Source organism: Salminus brasiliensis, chromosome 2, assembly GCF_030463535.1.
Source record: "Salminus brasiliensis chromosome 2, fSalBra1.hap2, whole genome shotgun sequence".
Taxonomy (NCBI): domain Eukaryota; kingdom Metazoa; phylum Chordata; class Actinopteri; order Characiformes; family Bryconidae; genus Salminus; species Salminus brasiliensis.
In genome coordinates this window covers 15365487-15387948 of record NC_132879.1, presented here as the reverse complement: position 1 = coordinate 15387948, position 22462 = coordinate 15365487, and the positions used below count along the sequence as shown (strand labels likewise).

Here is a 22462-nt window from a genome sequence, read left to right as displayed (position 1 = left end):
TTTACTGAACAAAGAAGGCGACCTTAATAAATCCCTAATGTCTGTTTCTTCAAAAAAGTGCGACCAAATGTACTTTTAGAAATATGATAATGATGGGTTTTATGGTTACACATGGAAGATCAGAACTTATGAAACCAATCTAAAGTTACTGGAGTTACTAGAACACTAATAATGAGATGCTCTGTAATGGATACAGTGAAATGTTCCCTTTCCTATTATGGGTGTAATATGCAGGTCTAGGTGAAAAATGAATAAAATAATCTAGGTTAGAAAAAGAGAAGCAGAGGAAGCTCAGAGCATTTCTCACCAGTCTATTCCCCGGTGGTAGTTGTGCCCGTTGAAAAACTGAATCTCCTCAAAAGTCTCTTTGCTGGGGTAGTTGCTGATGAGGTCAGGGTGCATGCCCAAGAATAGATACAGAGCTGTCGTACCTTCAGGGATAGAAATGAATGGAGGAAAAGTGAAGCAAAAGTTAAAATGTTGTAACAGCTATCTAGAAGTAATGAATGAGTTATGGAGCATATATAAATGACTTAAACTAAATATACAAGTAAAACCACAAAACACTAACACAATTTAAATAAACAACTGTCTCAGTAGCACATCCTGTGGCATGCAACGATTGGACACCTCTGATCACGGTTACTGCTACTGTGAATAGTTAGGTGAGTTGCAGGGGAACTGATTCTTCAACATTTTAAGCAAGATCAGTGTACTGTTTTTGTTTGGTACAATTTTATAGTGAAAAGAAAAGAAGCACTATGCAAAAGATCTTAAACCACGTGTTAGGGTTATGGCTTGGAACCTCATTAGGAAAGGTGATGCAAATTTCAAAGCCTTATCAATTCTCTAACTCCTTAAATCTTGTCTCAACAATCAGCAGCAGCCATGGGCTCCTCTAAGCAGCTGTCTAGCACATTGAACACTAAACATCAAAATAACCTAATTCCTACCAAGCAGGACAAGGCTATAGGAAGAGAAATGGAGGTCAAGTTGAGGTCTGGAAGACTAAGAAAACTTACAGAGAGAACTGTTCATGGGATCGCTAGAAAGGCGAATCCAAAGCAAGAATGCAAGAGACCTTCTGGAAGATTAACAGAATCAAGTGCTGGTGCAGCGACATCTGACAAATATGGCCTTCACAGAAGACCTTCACACCCTTACCACAAAATTCAGTATCAGAAGACCTCAAGAGACGTGTACGCAATTGAAGGATTTTTACCTACTACGAAAAGTTTATAAGCTGTTTATAAGCTGTGACACTTGCCAAAGGGGGTGTTACCACATAATGATCATATAGGGTCCCCAAACATTTATTTCAGGCCCTTTTTCAGATATATTCCAGAAATAGATGAGCATAAAAAGTTAGCTTGCTTAAAAGATTAAGGATCTTTTGCATTTTGAAAATCAAGCTTGCTTAGCTTTCACAGCAGCAGGTAATCTGGCCAAGAGTGCTCAAACGTTTGCATGCCACTGCATGCGTTTTATCATTCAATCGATCAGTTGATACAAACACTATTCTAAAGACAAATGCTTTCATACAAAAAAAGACTTTTTAGCAGCAATTGTATCTACACCTCATTTACAACAAAATCAATGATTGGGTCCTAAATAAGTGCCTTAATGTAGCACTTAAATCCAGCAGGGGGCGCTCCAGGCACTCACCTGTTTTCTGTGGTCCAATTACAAGCAGCCTTGGGAAGCGATCACATGTTTTCTCCTTAGACCAGATATCCTTGTGTCGCTTATCCTCACAGGGGTTCTAAAACATTGCAAAAGAGTGCAAAAGAACCCATTATAAGTTTAGGCCACCTAAAGACACCACAAAGTCAGGTTTCACTTCCACTTTAAAACACATGAATATCTGTATAGTTACACATTAACAGACACAATAATATATAATAATCAATAAATTAGTACTGCAATATGGCCGCTACTACTGTAAAGGGACCTCCACACCTTCCACTACTGCAATACGACCGTTACTACAGCAATACGCCCGTTACTACAGCAATATGACTTCCACACCTTCTACATCAGCAATACGACCATTACTACTGCAATACGGCCATTACTACTGCAATCCTACCTCCACTCCTTCTATTACTGCAATAAGACTTCCACACCTTCTACTACAGCAACACAGCTCCTACTATAGCAATTCAGATTTTCCAGACTGAACTGGTAAACAGGAACACAAAGCACAACCATCTACAACTATATGCCACACACATAGTCTTTCAGATCCTGACCGGTGACTCATTTAATGATGATAACCACAGACACACTACCACTGAGTCACCAGTCAGAATCAAAAGAGAACACCTCTAGTCTGGAACACCCCCACACTAATTCTAACAAAACACACAATGAGGCCAATGTTAGTGTACACTACAGCTCACTGTGTCTATCACACAGGCATGAAGAAAATCTTATGTTCGGGTAAAAGCATTATTTCTTGTAAATGAGGGCTTACCATTTCTGGAAAAGGTCTGATTAAGCTAGAGTTTAATTAGGGTATTGCAGTTCCTCATTATATGGATTACTGTTCCTGTAAATACATGGACCAACTTCTCAGTTTTTACTTGCTGTGTTTATATCAGCTATAAGTGGACTGAGAAATACTAATGACATACTAATGACATATCGCTGCACCTTGTCCTTACCACACATATTGAGTCCTGAGTGTTGGTGCTGCCCTGTTCTGTCTAGGGCTTTAAGACAATAACAATATCAAACAGTTGTGATATTATAATTTGTAATACTGTATGGATACTCAATCGCATAGTATTGATTTGTAATGAATAGTTTACATGCAAAGGTCTGATTGTGCAAACTTTTCTTTTTACTTAGCATAAATATACCATCATGAGCATAAAATCTATGACAGTTTTCTTTAAAATTGTTTCTAAAATAATATTTAAAAATGTAATATATTTTTTAACGCCAGGCTCTTGTGTTTATTGTGTGTTTTATGTTGCACACTACACTGTATCTAGTTTTGTGCAGTGCCGTGTTGCTCCATGTTGCACCATGGTACCGGTTGAACATCATTTCACTCTACTGTGTACTTGTGCACAAGTACATAGATAAAATCCCAATAAAAGCCTCTTGAACTGCTTTGAGGTTAAGAATTCTTCCCCTCAGCTGGAAATTTCTATTGCCTGCATGTCAGGTGACAGGTTTTATAAAAACCCATTAAAGCCCACCCACACTCTTACACACAAATACAAGACAATGCTGCACTTGTGAGCAGAGTAACACAGGGAAAGACATAGTTGGGGAGTAATGTGTACACACACACACACACACACACACACACACACACACACACACACACACACACACACACACACACACACACACACACACACACACACACACACACAGAGCGCTTTATTGTGCAAGCATTTGAGTACAAATGACATGAATAAGAGATCAGAGAGGGGAACAAGAAAGAGCACACGCATGCACGCAAGTACGCACACACTCTCTCTCACTCTCTCTCTCTCTCTCTCTCTCTGAATGGAATGACTAGAACAGAAGCACACTCAACCACATTACAGTGCTCTTACGCAACTGAGGAAAAGAAACAAAAGAAATGAAAAACAAGCGGCACATTCTCTGATGAAGGGCTGCCGGCCGCGAAGCTTGACGCTACACAGCACTGTAACATTAACTATAGTCTCTCTCCTTCTCTCGCGCTCTCTCATACACACGCACACACACTCCCTCTCTCCTCGCCTCCTCTGCCTGGGCCTCTTTTAAACTTCAGCTCAATAAGCAGATGCCCCCAGCCTCGCACACCCCCATACACACACAGAGTACACCAGCATTTATTCTCAGTATCTGTATCGGTATCGGTGCTAGGAAGCCCTGGGCTCTGCACCTCTCTGTGTTTTTCTTGTTATAACACACCTGACTCAGCTCATGCAGGGTTTGATCATTAGTCGAGTCAGGTATGTTAGAGCTGGAAAAACAACAACAAGATGAAGTGGAGAAAAATTGGAGAAACACTATCCTCTACACTCGGGCCTGACCAATGTTAAATGACAATACTGCCTACCACATCTACTACAACCCTTACACCTTCTACTACAGCCATACAAGTATTACACCTTCTACTACAGCCAAACAACTCCTACAGCTTCTACTACAACTCTTACACCTTCTACTACAGCCAAACAACTCTTACAGCTTCTATTACAACTCTTACACCTTCTACTACAGCCATACAACTCTTACAGATTCTATTACAACTCTTACACCTTCTACTACAGCCATACAACTCTTACAGCTTCTACTACAGCCATACAAGTATTACACCTTCTACTACAACTCTTACACCTTCTACTTCAGCCATACAACTCTTACAGCTTCTATTACAACTCTTACACCTTCTACTACAGCCATACAACTCTTACAGCTTCTATTGCAACTCTTACACCTTCTACTACAGCCGTACAAACCTTACACCTTCTACTACAACTCTTACACCTTCTACTACAGCCATACACATATTACACCTTCTACTACAGCCATACAACCCTTACAGCTTCTATTGCAACTCTTACACCTTCTACTACAGCCATACAACTCTTACAGCTTCTATTGCAACTCTTACACCTTCTACTACAGCCGTACAAGTATTACACCTTCTACTACAGCCATACAAACCTTACACCTTCTACTACAACTCTTACACCTTCTACTACAGCCATACACATATTACACCTTCTACTACAGCCATACAACTCTTACAGCTTCTATTGCAACTCTTACACCTTCTACTACAGCCATACAACTCTTACAGCTTCTAATACAACTCTTACACCTTCTACTACAGCCATACAACTCTTACAGCTTCTATTACAACTCTTACACCTTCTACTACAGCCATACAACTCTTACAGATTCTATTACAACTCTTACACCTTCTACTACAGCCATACAACTCTTACAGCTTCTATTACAACTCTTACACCTTCTACTACAGCCATACAACTCTTACAGCTTCTACTACAACCATACAACTATTACACCTTCTATTTCTGGCTACACGTCTACAGCAATTCAACTTCCACAACTTCCACTACAGCAATTTGATTACTATTAGACTACAATTAGACTACTAAACCACCTATTACAATAAAACTATAAAACATTCCATGCCTCCTCTACTACTGCAACACACCACCTACTACAGCAGTACAACTTCTACTATCGCAACAATTACTACTGTAATACATCTTCCACAGCTTCTACTAAAAAAAAAAACCCATAACTTCTATAACATCTACTTAAACAAAATAGACTGAACATGAAGCACTACCAAAATAGGTAATATATATATATATATATATATATATATATATATATAGCAAGACAACAACATATTACCCAAAAACCCTATTAGGAGAAATATTTAAGAATAAAAAAATGCTCACTGATGGAAAACAACAAAAACAGAAAAGCTATTTAACTGCAACTACTGGAGCCTGTTTGATCAGTCGATATTATTGGTCATCTGAAAGTGAGGGTCTTAAGGGGGACCTCACTAAACACATGCTGCATACAAAACACACAAAACCACCTGTATCCTCACCTGCCACAGTGGCTCTCTGTCTGAGGGGAAGAGGCTGAAGTACTTGTGAGCGAGCTGCAGCGGGGGCAGCGTCTGCAGTCTCAGATGAGTCCATGTCTGCACAAAATGCAGCAGCTTCTTGAAGGTGTACAGGCCCAAACGGTCATTTCCATAATTAGACAGATGGGTCATAAAGATACTGATCTGTGAGAGAGGGAGAGAGAGGGTGAGAGTGGGATATAGCTTTGTATTTTGTATTCAGGATCACATTTAAGCTGTAAACAGTGTTGAATACATCTATAAAACAGTCACTGCTGCTCATGAGCTTCATAATGTTTATATAGTTTATTACAGTATTTTATACTTCTAGGATAAACAGTTTGTAGCTTATATGAATATACTATCTTTACTAAAAGGCTAGTGAGGAGGCTAAGACTGTTTAAGAGACGAAGAAGAAAATGAGAGTAAAGATCATCCTTTAAGACACAATGAGTTGATCACACTGCTTTATTGATCACCCTGATCAATAGCGAGAGACTAGCCCATTATGGTCAAACATACTGTTCCCTACCGCACTTTAGCGGACTGCTCATTCATCATAAGAAACCAGTCGTGTGCCAGTGGACTATGGGCTAATTAGCACATCATTAGATCGGCACTGGATGGAGTTCCTAATGAAGCTTCAGGTGGAGCAGTGTTTTGCATGCTGGCAGTGTGCCCAGTACAGGTACCAATACGATCAAGCTTCTTTATCGAATAGTTCACTGGCTGTTTATTGTAACAGGAATACAAATAAGAATTTGATGTTTATTTTACAATTTTAATATGTAAACTACTGTAGAAATGTATAATATTTCTATTATGTATAATTGGTGAAATAGCCGGTTACGGGTCTGGAATCCAATTGGCTGAGTCATGTTTAAAGTCGTGGTAACTGCTTGATATACAGTATATATGTTACAGTTGGTACTTAGCAACCATAGTCTACTGTTAACAAACACCATAAGTTGTTAGAAGAATTATTTATAGGATATTATTATTAATAATACAGTCCATTGTCTACTGAACATTGGCGTATTTATAATATTGTACACTTCCAAAAGCAGAGTGACTAAAATATGTGTTACAGTGAGTACATGCTGCTTTACTCTCTACACCTCTAAAATCAATGTAAGTAATGGCCTCTCATGGTTTACTGGTCCAGTAAATGAGGTCAGTCAAAGGGACCACATTGTTTTGGTTTTCCAGAATTTACTCTACTCTGAGAGACAGAAACCAAAAGTCTGTCAGTTTCAAAAAGTGGAATGATGGCTAAACATATAACTTGGGTACTTTTCTCAAGTAGTTTAGAATACAAATGAGTTGGTGAGGGGGTTGTGCAGTGGTACTCACTGGGTTGAGCAGTACAGTGAGAAAGAGCTCCCCTCCGTCGATCAGCTTGTCTAGCTCCTGAGGGCCTCCAGGGTAATCCTTGTAGAAGATAGTGTGAGTGAACAGACCACAAGTCTGCCTGGGCAGCACCTGGTGAGGAAAATGGTAATAGGTGAGCCTCTCTCTTACACATCCCCCACCCACACAAATTATACATGCATCCACCTATGCACACACTCACACACACAAAAACATGTAAGAAAAAGGTCAGACATTGTGTTTAAGCATTATATCGCCGAGCATAATTAAGTAGTTAGTCCTGGTCATGACATTGTTAGGACAGATTAGGTCATAAATCATTCATTGTCAGTTAATGAGAGTTCCAGAGCATAAGAAATTCTCAGACTCTTCTCTAACTTAGGGGTAACTCTTAACTAGCATCGGCTCCTCTGAGCAGCTGGCTCAGGATCTGAAAATGAAGCCAACTGAGAGAGCAATGGAAGACTATAAAATATTGTAGCTCACAATTTTCAGGTTATTAAGAAATGTCTGTTATGGGGAACTGTGGAAGTCAAGGAAAGAGTAGGAGGGCCAAGGTAACAACATCTAGATAAGCCAGATGCATTCTAGAGCCAAGGGCTGTGGACTGATAAAGTTAGAAAAAGAACTTCTTGACCACAACCACTAAATGTGTTTTTGGAGGAAACAAATTGAGCTGCTTTGGAGTTGTGTGGCAGCCAGTTGGACAGGATATACTGTATGGATCAACCGAAGAATGGATAATACCAGCAAATGTGACAGTCAGTCAAGAAACTGTTTTTTTATGATTTGCTGTCGAAGTTGTGTTTACTTGTTTTCACTTCACAAAGGAAGCAATTATGCTTTTCTTTTATTTAGGAGTGTCCAAACCTTTGCATACAACTGTATACCCTCCTCCAACCCAAAACATATAGCACTGCATAAACGTAATTCCAGAAAAATACCCTGGACACCTCTGGACACACACATATTCCACTGAATTAACACAATTTCACAACGCCGTTCTCCTGGGCTGAGGCGAAGTGCGAGCTTCTCTCTCTCCTCCGCAATAAATAGAGCGAAGCCTAATGCAATATTCATAATCTCTCTGAGAGCATTCATGAGCTCGGGGGGGTCTATATGAAAATCAATGAGCGACAGAACACACAGAGATGTGAATATAAATCTGCTCTCAGCAATCAGCTAAACCACTCTCTGCTGTCCTTCTGCCGCCTCTGCCTCAAGGACAATCATACGGCGGCTGAAACAAAGCTTATGTGGAGACAGACGGAAGGAATGATAGGCCAAACCAGCCAAATCTACCATTTAAAGTAAAGAGGGAGGGAACTCAAGAGTAAATCCTCAGAGTTTATTACAATCATTAATACTGCAAAGGTTAAAGGGTGAGTGAAGAGGAAGTGTAAGAGAGAGCCGAGAGAGACACAGGGTCAGAAAGACAGACAGACAGACAGACAGAGTAAGAGTAGGACTGTAACAGTTCAACAAACTGAATAAGCAAGAGTGTGTGTGTGTGTGTCTGAGAGTGAGAACAAAAAACAAACAGACCCAACAACAGCAGAATTCAGCAGCTGAGAGAGAGTGACAAAAAGACTGAGTGACAGAAAGGGAGAGCGCGAGTGTGTGTGATAAAACAAGTGAGACAACATCAAAAAAAAAAGAGACAAGAAACAAGAAATAAAGGAAAGGTTTTAGCAGTGAGCGAGAAAGAACATGAACATGACAAAACACCTCTGACTGACAGAATCAGTGTGCAGGGGTGAGAGAGAGAGAGAGAGAGTGTGCGTGTGTGTAAGTTTAAAAAAAATGCTATACAGGTCTGCAACACAAGCAACGTGTAAGAGACAAACAACAAAAGCCACGTTCACACATACACCTTTACCCAGGAATTTACCTGGAGTTTATAATTAAACAGGAAAAGATTCAGTGTGAATGCAAGCCAAAGTGGAAATCACAGGTGAGCTCATATGTGAACAAACATGAACAGATGACCATTTTTACATTTGTTTTCTGATATTTGAGGTAAAGAACCTAATACCTCTTAATGGATATATTAGGTAAAGATCTGTCACTGGGAATTGTCAACAGATGGGAATTCCGGAGCAAAAAGAATTTTCTACTGTCTGAAATTAAAAGTGAGGAAAGAGCTGAAGGACAAAGAAAACTCTTAGAATTCCCAGAAGAGTCCAGAATTGGTTTGGATTTATTTCTTAAAGTGCTGTGAACTGATGAAGTAATAAAAAAACAAAAAACAAAAAACAAAAAAACAACTACAACTACTTGGTCACAATCACTGAAGGTGCAACTGGAGAAATAAAATTGAACAACAATAGGCTTTGGGGTTGTATGACAGCCAGTTGGAATAAGAGGATGAATTGAATATCAGCAAATTTTAGAAGCAGACTGTGTGAAACAAGGGTAGGTAATGTTTCACTCACAAAATATATCCAGACGGACAGTTTCTGTTTACACATGAGCCCTCCCAGTAATTTCCTGGATTTTTCCCCACTTTAGCAGTGGTCCAGTGCCACCAAACAGCAAAGTCCACCCATATATATATATATATATATATATATATATATATATATATATATATATATATATATATATATATATATATATATATATATATATACACACACACACACACACACACACACACACACTGCAATATATATACTGCAATCAATATGCCTTTCTGAGCATACTGAGAATATTGTCAGGGCTTATAGAACACTGATCAGCTGCACATTTAATCACAGAGAATTTAGTCTTGTTTAATTGGATAATTCTAATAAAACTGGCAGCTATTGGTACATTTTGCATGTGTTTTTTTATTGTAATAAATATCACACATCACAAACATTTCTTTAAATATCATGATATACTATTTTTTACCACATCACTCAGCCCCAGCACTAGTACTAGTCCATCATCACTGGACACACCAACACATTTGCAAGAGAGCACGAACAGCCAATTTAGTTATGACAGCTAACGGCTAGAATCACGCTGAGGGATGGAAAAAGAGCATCATTCTATATACCCAGAGAAATCAAATCCAATTATACTCTCAGGGACTCTTGCCCACATATGGCTGTGGTATCACTGAGGAACAAACACAGTCATCGTCTCTCAATGAAAAAAGTACACTTCTACACACTCGTAAGCTCCCTTAACAGGGGTTTAACTGCAGGTATGAACGAGGACTAAATGTCTGAATGACTAAACCCGGTAAAAGTGGCTTGGAATTGCCCTACTCCCATTAATCACAAAAATCACATTCGCTCCATTGTGATGTGATGATGCAACATTACAGTGTTAAGAATGAAATCATTTAGATATTGGGAGCAACAGCGAGTCCACACTCACGCTGATCCCACTGTGGATGAAGCCGCGGCGGTAGCGGGCCGGTTTGAGGTGGGGGTATTCCTCTGTGCTGGTCACTCTGATTCCCCACACTTTCTTCCATGCTTCATACAGCTGCACATGCACAGGATACACCCCCGAGTGGTGAGGGGCCACTGCATAGCCCAAATTAATGGGGATAGAGTGTTCCTATAGTCAGAAACAAATACATTCATAAATATATAATACTGTTCCATCTTCTGTTGTTCTATCAACACAATAGATCTATTATTTGGTGGACTTTTAAAACACATTTATATTAAGTTTCATATTATTATAAGTTTAATATTTCTTGACCAATTCAAACCTTTTAATAAATAAATAAATAAATCATCTTCTAATAAATAGGAGATGTATATAGGAAAATTAAACAGGGAATTCCTAAAGTTAATTTATAAAGGCAATGTCAAAGATCACCAAGTTTACTGAATTCCACAATGATTCATTATATGATTATAATGACAATAATACCTTTACTTTTTAATTCTTAGGACATAAGCTCCCTGAACAAAGCATTGCACACTTGCGTGTTTAAGGTGAAAAATAACTTCAGATTCCAGCAGATGCCGTTGCCCGAGGATGATAGGGCTATAAATTCCTGTGTGGTGTGTGATGGGATTCATAGATTGAAAACAGGTGGTACAGTCCTGTAAATGGCTCAATCGATGTGTGGGGAAAATGGGTGGCAAAGCAGATTTTAATTATGTGCAAAAAGGAGCAATTGCATTTGGGCATGCCAAAGCCCACAATGTGAAGGAAGCAGATGAATTTGCAGGTGTATCGAAGTGTCTGGTCAGAAGGGTCTACCAGCAGTGGCAGAAATGCTCATCATTCTCGTCATTCTTGAGCAGAACCAAGGCCTCTGGCGTGCAACTCTACTCCATATGTTCATGTTATACAATTTCCTGGAAGTGAAGTGATTTTCATTCACAAGCCGTGGAACACATCCGGCAGTCTGTCCATCAGTTTTGTCCTTCGGCCACAATTTGACAATAATTTCCTGTAGACCCGTAGACCTGTAGGGATCTAGTCACTGCTGGTTGACTCGTATGACCATATATTTCGATACACCTGCAAATTCAGCTACCTTTGGCAATGCAATCACTCCTTTTTGCCCATCAGGAACATCTACTAATCTATGAATCCCATCACACACCTTACAGATATTTATATCCCAATCATCCTTGAAGAATGGCATCTGCAGGAGTCTGAAGTTACTACAATTTATCTAAAGGGACACCCTATGCGTCTAGAGGCGCTCAATTGTGCACTCAGCTCATGTAATCCTGTATAATCTAGTGGAAATCAACTACCTTGCAGTGTTAAGCTTCACCTCTAACACAACTGTCCAGATAAGCAAGGCATACAGGCTATTCAGGTCGTTACACCAAACAGAAACTTTTAACAATAGGAGGTGGAGCTTTGCCAGCTTCTTGGAAATCACATGGAAACTTTGAGTCAGAAAAAGATAAGACCTAGACTGCTAATCAATTAAACAATGCATAAAGAATTAGGCTGAAGCACTTCATTAGTTAATAACGAGGGGTCTATGTATATGGGTGTCCAAACTTTTGCACGCCACCATGTTTTAAATAGCATGGCTTCTATTCATTGTCTATTCATTCTATTCCTCATGGGGCTTTAAGGCTAATAGCCTTGACACAGCATCATAACCCAAAAGGGGCTGGTGCTCTAACCCCTCCCCCAGTCTGCAAAAGTGTGCGTGTACACTCACCTCAGCGAAGCGTCTGTTAAGGAGCATCTGCTCTGCCAACACACTCTGGTTATGAAAGCGGTGAGGCTGCATGTGACTCCACATGTGCGGAAACCACCAGAACTCATTAACATAGGACAACAAGAGGTCATCACCCAGATCCTCCTCATCAGTGCCTACACACACACACACACACACACCTAGTTAACAGAGGGCAACAGTAGGTCATCTCCTAGATGTTCCTCATCAGCACCTACACACACCCACACATTTCTTTCTACATAATAAGACAGTATGAGGTCATCGCCCTGACCATTTTCATCAGCGTCTACAAGCACAGTTTTGCATATACACATACACTTAATCACTGGTTCCGAACCCTGGTCCTGGAGGACCTCCTGCCCTGCACATTTTACGGGTTTCTTGATCTAACACACCACCTTCAACTCTGGAAGGGTTTGTTAATTAGCTGATTAGCTGGATCAGTTGTGTTGGCAGCAGGGTAAACACTAAAATGTGTAGGCCAGGGGGGTCCTCCAGGACCAGGGTTAAGAAAATAAAATACATTAACAGTAGGCAAGAGCAGCAATGTGGATGCACTAAAACACACACACATTTTCTAGGTTGTTCTGAGGCATCTAAGAATATTTATTTTATTATATTTAACATATTTAATACTTAAACACAAACAACATTATTACAATAAGTAGTGCTTGTAAGCATCAATGTCTTTGCTGAAGCATTTCCAAACCTCTGCTAATGGCAGCCCAGTATTATATGTGGATATTATCACCTGGTTTGGCCAATCAATACACTGTTATATCAGGCATGCTGCTGATTGAATTTAACAAATGCAGTGGTCCAATGGAGGAACAAATCAAAAACTGGCGACAGGGTGTTGGATGCCCAAGACTCGGCAATGTGTAAGGGTGATGAAGGCTATCCAATAGGGGTGGAACTGGCAGAAAGGCCACAAGTCTCTAGAAAACAAGTGGCAAAAGTGTCTCAAATGTCAGCACATCACACCCTACTGTGCATCTGTAGACCAGTGAGAGTGCCCATGCTAACGCCTGTCCACCGTCAAAAGACCCTACAATGGGCACACAAGCGTCTGTACTAGACCTTGGAGCAATGGAAGAAGGTGGCCTAATCTGATGAGCCCTATTTTCTTTTCCAACACTTTGAGGCTGGGTACATGGTTGATCCACCTAGCAACTGACAGGAGTTTAAACAAGGACCTGATGATAACTTTGTGGTATCGGACAACGTTATCAGTTTTGTAGCTTAAGGGTTTGTTAATTCCCAGACCTTAAGACCATGAATGATCACAATGAAAATGTTGTGTTTTCCTTTATCTACCACACGTTTTGAAGATTCAACACATGAACAATGATGAACAAAATGAACAAAATCCTCATTTGCTGGGTCAGGTCCGCTAGTGGGAAATCAAAAGAGCATGGGTTGGGTATAAGAATAGTCTGTCTTTGAAAAGGTTTGAAAATAAGCACAAACACACAAAGATCATTAATTAAATGGTTACCTCTGCTACAAGAGGTGCAGCAGCACAGCATGTAAAACATACAGAGCTTTGCTGAAGCATAAAGAGCATTTATCAGTGTTTACCACTCACTGACCTGCGTGGTAGAACTTCCCTGAGAAGCCGAGGTTAAAGGTGAAGTTCGGGATCGACTTCCGCAGTTCGTTCTGTGTCTCCACCAACGCCTGGAGACACAGGAGGAGGAGGAAGAGGAGACGTTACACACACACTACAATAAATTTCTTTAGCAAATACGGATCATGCTTTTTGAATGCTACAGTATACAATGCTACCCTGCAGTTCTTACTTTTTGGTCTATCTGCTAACCTGGCTCTGATTTTTTTATACTCCTAGTTGCAACCACTGCTCTGTTCACTTTCACTTCTTTCTTCCCATTCTAATTCCTCACACATTCAGTTCTTTGAAGGGTTTGCACTTCAGAGAGCTTGCAGGGATCAGCAATGTACCCTGTGTTCAGCCACAGGAGGCAGCCTTTGCACTCAGAACCACAAATCAGAGCCAGTGATAATACAGTCAGGAAGAAAGTGTGATATAAGAATTTGGCTAAGAGAACGGTATACTGCTGCAGCACTGAGTGGTTGAGCAAATTAGGCCTTTCATGTACTTGATGTGTGCTATTTATTTCGAATCCCCAGTTCTTACCTTTTGTCACATTAATGTTAGGTGCCCTGAACACTAACTCCCAGTGCTGTTATGCCAGCTAACAGATGACCATGTTGACTAGCAGTGTTTTGAATGATGGGGCATCAAACTGCTGTTTAAAATATCCTAAAAGCATTTAAAAAAGACCATCTTGCCTACCCTAAAAGACCCAACTAAAGAGATACAAGCAGTCAGCCATAGAGCACCTCACCCTCACCTTCACATCAGACACCTTCATCCTGGTGCCCTCTTTTCCCACAAAGATGTCGTCGATGTCCACCAGCACGTATCTGTCCAGAGACAGGGTCAGCCTCTTCGCAGTGAGGAAGGCCACAGCATCCACGAATACCAACTTGTGGAGCCAGAAGGCCAGGTTATGGCCGAAGAGGACCCGCTGGATGCCGTCGTGGAGACCCAGGTCCTGCACCACGGAGGTGTGGAGTACGGCACGCAGCCCCACGCTCTCCGCTGACTGGGTCTTGGCCAGCAGCACGGGTTCGTACGTCGAGTGGTTAGACTGAAATACTGTCCAGTCATCACCAGGGAGAGGGCCCTTGACCACCTGAGATGGAGGGAGAGAAAATAGTGTAGACCTGTTAAGAGGTTCAGTTCTCTAAAGCACACTTGTCTTTACTACCATCATATGTCTTGAAGCCTTGTCTGTAAACTTTTGCTCAGTTGCAGGACCCTGCAGTTGCTCATTGAACCCCCCAAATGTTTTCCTCTTTCTTTTTTTTTTTTTTTACTTGGAAGTATCCGACTGGTCATCACACAATCAGTGTACCATTTGTTACACGAGACTCCAAGTGAAATTGAATGGAGCTAACAAGTCAGTAAGTTCCAGGTCACACAAGTGAAAGTAGAGTTCGGCCCCTGGTTCGTTTTTTTCCATCTCCTATTTTTGATTGGAGCATAAAATCTAAAGCACAAAACATAGTATTATATTCAGAAAAAAATAACACAAAGAGGTTTTTCTTTCTAATTTATGGATTCACAATAAAATATGAAAAGGATTAATGATGTGTATGATATCACCAACGGCTTCACCTTCCAAAGTACACCTTACGGAGTAATATTTAAAGAGCTTCGACAGAGTGCCATTACCATGCAATATGGGCACTCCTGGAACGTTATTAGTAATTAATACAGTCATCGGTTGAAACATGCATCCACTGTTGCACTCATTAGACATGCTGAAAACAGTAAACAGCACTCACTTCTATTCTGTAAAATAATGTCATTAGTTGAAATTCATTATTTTTAATCGTTTGACAGCCCTAAAAAGATAAACAGCTAGTTAGAGGATATATGTGACCAGACCTCCTGAGCACTGGTGATGTGCAGTAGAGGTGATTTGGGGTTGACTGTACAGTCCTTCAGACCCAGGTTTGAGTGTAGGAACAGCGGGAAACCTTTCAGCTGGGCACTCAGCAGACTGTTCTCATTTGCCTGTATACACACAGAGAGCGAGGAGGGAAAAAAAACAAAAAAACAAAAAAAAAAAAAAAAAAAAACAGATTGTTTGTTGATGTCAGGTTTTTATTTTTTTTTTTTTTCTCCCCACAATAAAGACAACAGGATGTAATGGAACTGGTCTCTCCAACAGAGTGCTTCCCACCCTCCCTTGTTAAGACAGTCAGGAAGAACAGCAACTGCGAAAATGGACTGTGAAAGTGATAAATTAGCGGGATCCAAATCCATTTCGTATGGTGAGGTCAGACTATGATAATGCAGGATATCACATTAGTCATCCAAGTCTTCAGACGGAGAGAGCAGGTGAAGAGAAAGACAGTACTGAATGGGTTGGGGGGAGGGACAGAGGGCAAGAGTGGGAGAGCGAGCGAGAGAGAGAGAGAGAGAGAGCACAAGAGAGATGAAAAAAAGGAAAGCAGAAAGCAGAAAAGGGGGAAAAAAAAAAGATTAAGATGTCAGATTCTCTCACCTTAAAAAATCCGATGATTCCCACTCCGTACTCCACACAGTACTTATCCAGCAGCTCCCTGTTCCAGGCATCCATGTTAACATACTTCAGGATGTTCTCGTACACGATCAGAACGAACCGGCCTCGGTCCCGATCCGTTAGCGTCGGCATGTCTCCCTTACCGGGAGAAATCTCCGTCTGGTAGCGGAACCGGGCTGACTCCAGGACCGCCACAATCTCTTGGCCGAGCTGGGAGTACTGGCTCTCCACGAAGACCAGAACCACCGGTTCCGTTCGGGTTCCATCTGCTGCCGGAGCCCCGCCCACTTTGTCCCGGAACGGGAGGAGCCTGGACGGGGTGACATCGTCGTCGCAGTTCTCTGCCCCGCCTCCAGTAGAAGGTTCGAGCTCGCGTTTGACAGTATACAGGAAGTAGGCGGAAACAAAGACGCTAAGCATGCACAGGAGGAAGAGGAGGAGGAGGCTGGTCTGGAGAGTGAGCTGACGAAGGAGACGCCGTACATGAGCCACACCCAGCATCGTGGGGTTGACCCCCCACCCCTTCGCCTCAAATGTAAACAAATAAACAAATTGGGGAGCAGATTGGGGGGGATATTAGGGAAAATTAGGGAGTCCAAGCTCCGTTTATTTACATTCACTTCCTTAGTTTAAGTTTGTAGTTTCGGTCTGTGTATAAAACCATTGTGAGCAAAAGAGCAAAGACAGCCTTAAGTATCTCCTCCATATCCAGTACCGCTACTATGTCACCATGTCTGGTATCAGCTGCTTTAATGGAGAAGGTCTCGTCAGTGGTCAGGTCCCCAGATGCATGCAAGGTGGCTAGCTGGGCCAGGATCCTGCCGGCCATCAAATTGGTCGCCCCTTAGTACCACCTCAGAAGCAGCTTGATTGGCTGAAGCAGTGTGAGTGGATCCAGTATGGTCCTTCATTCCCGAATGTGCATGTACCTGCAGAAAGAAATATCCATTTACTAAAAGTTTCAACAACAAAACCACAGATCTTTAGCTTAATCCTTAGCTTAAAAATTATGTCTGAAAAGAAATTGAGACATCAGTAGATTAGAAATAGGAGATGACATGTAGGTTGAACGACCTTAGTCTTCGAAGAACATGGGGAATTTCAGAGAATACACACATTCACATACAACTAAAAGAAGATAAGGGGCTTTCATAAATCAGACAGTGGCTGCAAAAATAGTCTTTATTATCTAAAAATATCACTTATACAACACCACTCAGCTTTCTGTTTGGGGAGGGTTTTATACAACCTGCCAGGAAAAAAAGCCCAAGTTCCATCCCACCCCCAAAACCCCCCCCCCCCCCCCCCCAAAAAAAAAAAACATATATAAATAAAAATCTAACAATCAGAATTGGGCAGTAAATCTGACTTTGGCAATGTTTATGTTCAGTCTGAACGAAGTCTTAGAAACACTAGTTTGTGATTTAAACACCTTTGGGGCAGGAACACCACACCTATTCAAGTATTACGGTTACAATGGTAAGACATGCCACCAGCATTTATGTATTGTGAGACTGTACACCAATGTGATGTTAAATTTTAATAAGGACGATCTGTAGATGGATAAATCCTTCCCACAGTTGATCAGCTCACCTATACCAAATGTGCTGACAATTGAGGAGGGTCCTACAGAGGTACTACAGAGTCAAATCTGAGAACACTGTACATACTACAAGGTATGAATGGCCTCCTCCTCACTGTGGTGTAGGGTATAAATAACCCTAATGATAAATGTCATTACAACAACTCCAACACCAGCTCAGAATACGTACAGTATGCTGTTGTACCCAACTGAGCCTGCACAGATAATTCCCATATCACTAAGCTATCATGTTCCCATGTGTATCTGTAAACACTGAGCTTGCAAAAATCCAGCATGCTCATTCTGCTAACGCAACACTTTTGAGTGGACTTTCCCATGAGAACACACCCTTTGTCCCACATCACCTGGTCTAGCCAGAATGACCAGAGTCAGGTCAGTGTAAGGATAGAAGTCAAGAGGAACTGCAGAGCAGGTCTAAAAACAAAACAACAAAAATAAAGAATGGCCGGCATATCTGAAAGGTATACGTTGGTTTAGTTGCAGAGACCATATTTTGGTTTTCAACATTTTCCACAATCCAATCAAGCACAGAAATCCAAAAATTCAGACATTTCAGTGTCCATGTTTAAAGGAGCAGTTTGCTCAGCTGATTGAGAGGAGTGCATTAGTCCGCTGGAAAAAGAAAGGACTGTGTTTGTGCGGAAAGGTCATCCCAAGAGCATGTTACAACGACTGTAGAACGTTGCGGTCATACAAAAACCTTGAACACACTATTCCAGTGTGAGGACATTTATCACAGAGAACTGCAGAGTATGTCTAAAAACTTACAAACAAATGACACACAGGCCTACTTGAAGGTTCCCTGACACAACATCCTAACCACAGTAGACTCCCAAGTTGTAGGAGCATAGAGTGTAAGAGAGGGTGAGCAAATACTTCTAAAACTATTAAACTTTGTAAATGAACATTAATATATAAACAACAATTCAGAAGTTCAGCAGAACACATTGGTTTTTAGATCTGAAAAGAAGAGAATATAAAGATGCTTCAAAATTTCAATCATTTAAATCACCTTAATTTAAAAAAAGTGACTTTATGTAATCCAGAGGATCAATAACAGACAGCCCATCAGAAAGCATATGGTTTCCTTACATTTATGACCTCCAACACCTCACTGCTCATTTAGAAACAGACATAGGCAGGACAATCATATTTATTTATTTATTTATTTATTTGGCCTTGGCAGGAGGTCAGGAACCCATGCAAACAAAAGAAAAGTAAAAGTCTAGGTGTGTAAAAGACAGTATCAAAAAAAGGCACGTACACTGGCTCACACACCCTCACACACACAACCCCCAAGATCCCTTCAGTCTGTGTCTTTGAGGAGGAGACAAAACGTTGAGCATGTGGCTGCATATCAAAGTCAGATTAACGCTAAACAGAGAACACACACACACACACACCTTGCTAGCATTTCCCTCAGACAAACACACCAACAAGGACAAATCTCACAGATAAGAGATACAAAAAAGAAGGGGAAAAAAATCCCCCGCATCTCAAGTGTGACTGTTTTTCAGTGGCTTGCCAGGTCTGCTCGTTGCAGGTTAGGGAGGGATTCACAGGGAGAATTTGCATAGATTTCACAGAGCTTTTTGATGGGATATGAGAAAGTGGGGCAGTGTAATTGCTTTCCATCTCTTCTGTAGGGATATAAAGCTAATGCATTAAGCAGTGGATCTAGATCAGTCTTCTTATAAAGCTTTCAGAGAATCAATCTGTCTGGAGCTTTTGAGAGTGGAATTTTAAATACGGTCAGCCCGCGGCAGCCTTGAATGATCCCTAGAAACATCTAAAATAGCGAAAGGGGTATTATAACCTTAGAGGCAACAGATTCTCAAAGCAGGGGGCTCTACCCTATGGAGAAAAGTCCAGTCACTAATGGAAACCGACTCAATCTAGAACCAAGGCTACAAATTAAGGGTGCACAGATGCATCTGCTGTTCTCATGACAATGAACAGGCTTTAATTATGATATCTACTGTAGCTGTATTGTTTGAATCCCAAAGATTGCTCCAGCATGTCACATGGCACACCTCTTTCCTTTCATTAGTAGATTATGCAACAACAGATCTTTTTTCTTGCCAAGCCATCCCCATTCCTAACAGTTGGAGAGGTGATCTTTTTAGGAAATTCTGCACCCTTCTTTCTCTAAACATCGCTTACTGCGGCCAGAAAGATCTAATGTTAACTTCCTCAGTCCACAGGATTATTTTCTAAAAAACAAATCTTATCTAAATGCTTATCTAAATGAACTCCTGATGCTGATTTTTGGGCTGAAGAAGCAAGAGAAGTTATTTTTCTGATGATTTCTCTAGGAAGGTCATTTTTGCACATAGGTAGAACAGTGCATCACCACCTTACTGAAGGTTTTCTGCAGTCGAACTGAAATTTTCTTGGCCTTTCAGACCTCAATCATTCCTGTTGACTGCTATTTCTTAATTACTGCTAACTTTATGGAAGCTTCTCCTGCTCTGTGGGCATCAATTATTTCGTAAAATATAGGTTTCCTGAGAATTTAGCCCAGGGGTGCCCAAACCTTTGCATGCCACTGTAAGTTCAGAATATAAGATTGTATTCATACATAGCAGCACTACGGCACTAGACTTGTGCCTTAAACACATCCAAACACACCTCACCCCTAAACACATCCAATCCCTAGTCAGAGTGATAAATTAAAAAAGGATTGCCGCTTTGCATTTTTATGATCAAAATGTGTAATGTCAGAAGCGAACAATGTGACTCCCCCCCAAAAAAAAAATCCCTTATACTGGAATCTTCCTATTCCAGAACAGAGAGTTCCAAAGCAGAGGCTGAGCTGCCGGGAAGTCAGGTCAAGTTCGGCCTAGCCAGAAAACAACCCACTGAGCCAGGTCCACTCAAAGGCCACAGTGTCTGGAGATGCACATGTTTACTTCAGCAGCAGACATCACCTGATGTCTTTAACTGAATCATTCATTTATTTGAATTAGGCATTTAGATCATATTTGAATTAATGACCCAGACAAGCCCTGTTTTTGTTAAGCCTGGCCCTAAGCTACAAAAGAAACTTCCGTGATAAAAATCACCACTGACAGAGTAATTTAATTCAAGACTAGCTCTAACCTGAAACCTGAAAAAAAAAAAAAAAAAAACTAGCCCATAGTGCGCCAAGTCAAACATCATTATAATTCAGCTATCCTTTCTGACTCTAAAGCTTTCACTCAGCGGCTTTAGGTCCTCTCTTTCTTATCCATCACACTGTCTGCGCTTCTATTATACCACGACTAATATTTAACATGTGACAGTTTAATTATGGAAATTGCAGTATTGCAGGCATGAAAAAGATCACCATCCATCAAACTTTACAGGTAAATTTGTAACATTAACGTCTGCTCTGACTAACTGTCCCATTTATCATTGTAACTTTAGACAGAACAGGATGAAGCCAAACTGTATAGTGCAGCTGAAAAGAGCTGGGTAGCATTAGCTCAACAAGGAGCTCAATGATGGTCGTTAACTCAGTCCAGCTTAATGCACAGAGTGAAACCCCAGCCACCAAATGGAGCAGCAAGTCTTTCTATGAGGAATAATAAAGGTCCTAATACTGTTCCAGCTACACATCTAATTGTGTCCTCTTTGACTCTGGCCACCGTTGGCAAAGTGGCACGGCTCAGGATTCTAACTCGCGATACCAGCAAACAGCAATTTTATTAAAACTTTCAAATGAACAGAAGGAATTGACAGATTATTTATATATATATATATAAAACCTCAAAATTAAATTGACACTAAACGCAAAAATGTAAATTAAAACTAAATGCAAAAATGAATCAACAAAACACTTTGTATGTGAATGACGGTATATGTAGTATTAAGTTATCGGGGGGGGGGGCTGAAACAAACAAAACAAACAAACAAAAAAGAAACATGGCACACATCGATCGATCGACTCAAATAACATATTACATATTAATTGTGATGGACCAAGATCTCACTACTAAATCAATCCCAGTTGAAGCAGCATTTCTTGCTCTTGGACTGTAGACCTAGCACAAGTTTTGTCAAACATCTCTGTGCTGCAAGAAAGCAGAGCAGATAAAGAAAGCTCAGTGAAAGTCCTTGGAGTAAACGCATGTTTAACAGCTGTGTGCAGTAGGTTGAAGGTTGAACAATAGCAGTGGGTTATTCAGTGGCCCTTCGTAAGAGGCCAGCTTTTTTAGTTGGAGCGCAGGGGGCCAGAGAGGCTCTGAGGGTCAGAAACAAGCCCTGCAGCTCCTCCATGCTCCACATTCGCACAGACACTAACAAATGATGTTCCTGCAAACCCTTGCTCCAGCGCCGTGGAAACCACACACTCCCTATGGCAACCACACAGGAGCTGTTTTGACTGTGACAACCGTGCGACAGCGTTTCTTTTTGTGGACCAGGGAGTCATGTGGAGAGCATGGAGCTGGGAGAGGCGGGGAGGTCGCTTTTCTCCCAAAAGCGGCTCGCTCAACTCAACAACTCACAACAGCCCTACAAACAACCCGACCAGTCCGGAGAACTCGGCCAGCTCCACAGACTGGCATTAGAATTCCTGACTAGCTGTGGCTGCTGAGAATGTC

General features: G+C 41.0%; 1 protein-coding gene across 1 annotated transcript in view; it reads right to left on the bottom strand.

The window, feature by feature from the left end:
• The window catches only part of ndst1a (N-deacetylase/N-sulfotransferase (heparan glucosaminyl) 1a), a 68647-nt gene that overhangs the window by 9425 nt on the left and 36760 nt on the right, over nt 1–22462 (bottom strand). The window contains exons 2-11 of the mRNA XM_072668286.1: nt 16256–17202; nt 15634–15762; nt 14531–14875; nt 13748–13835; nt 12135–12289; nt 10364–10549; nt 6977–7105; nt 5606–5788; nt 1666–1762; nt 308–431 (exon numbers count right to left, since the gene is read on the bottom strand). Coding sequence (XP_072524387.1) covers nt 308–431; nt 1666–1762; nt 5606–5788; nt 6977–7105; nt 10364–10549; nt 12135–12289; nt 13748–13835; nt 14531–14875; nt 15634–15762; nt 16256–16774 — 1955 coding nt within the window. The 5' untranslated portion in view covers nt 16775–17202. The remainder of the gene's footprint in view (nt 1–307; nt 432–1665; nt 1763–5605; nt 5789–6976; nt 7106–10363; nt 10550–12134; nt 12290–13747; nt 13836–14530; nt 14876–15633; nt 15763–16255; nt 17203–22462) is intronic.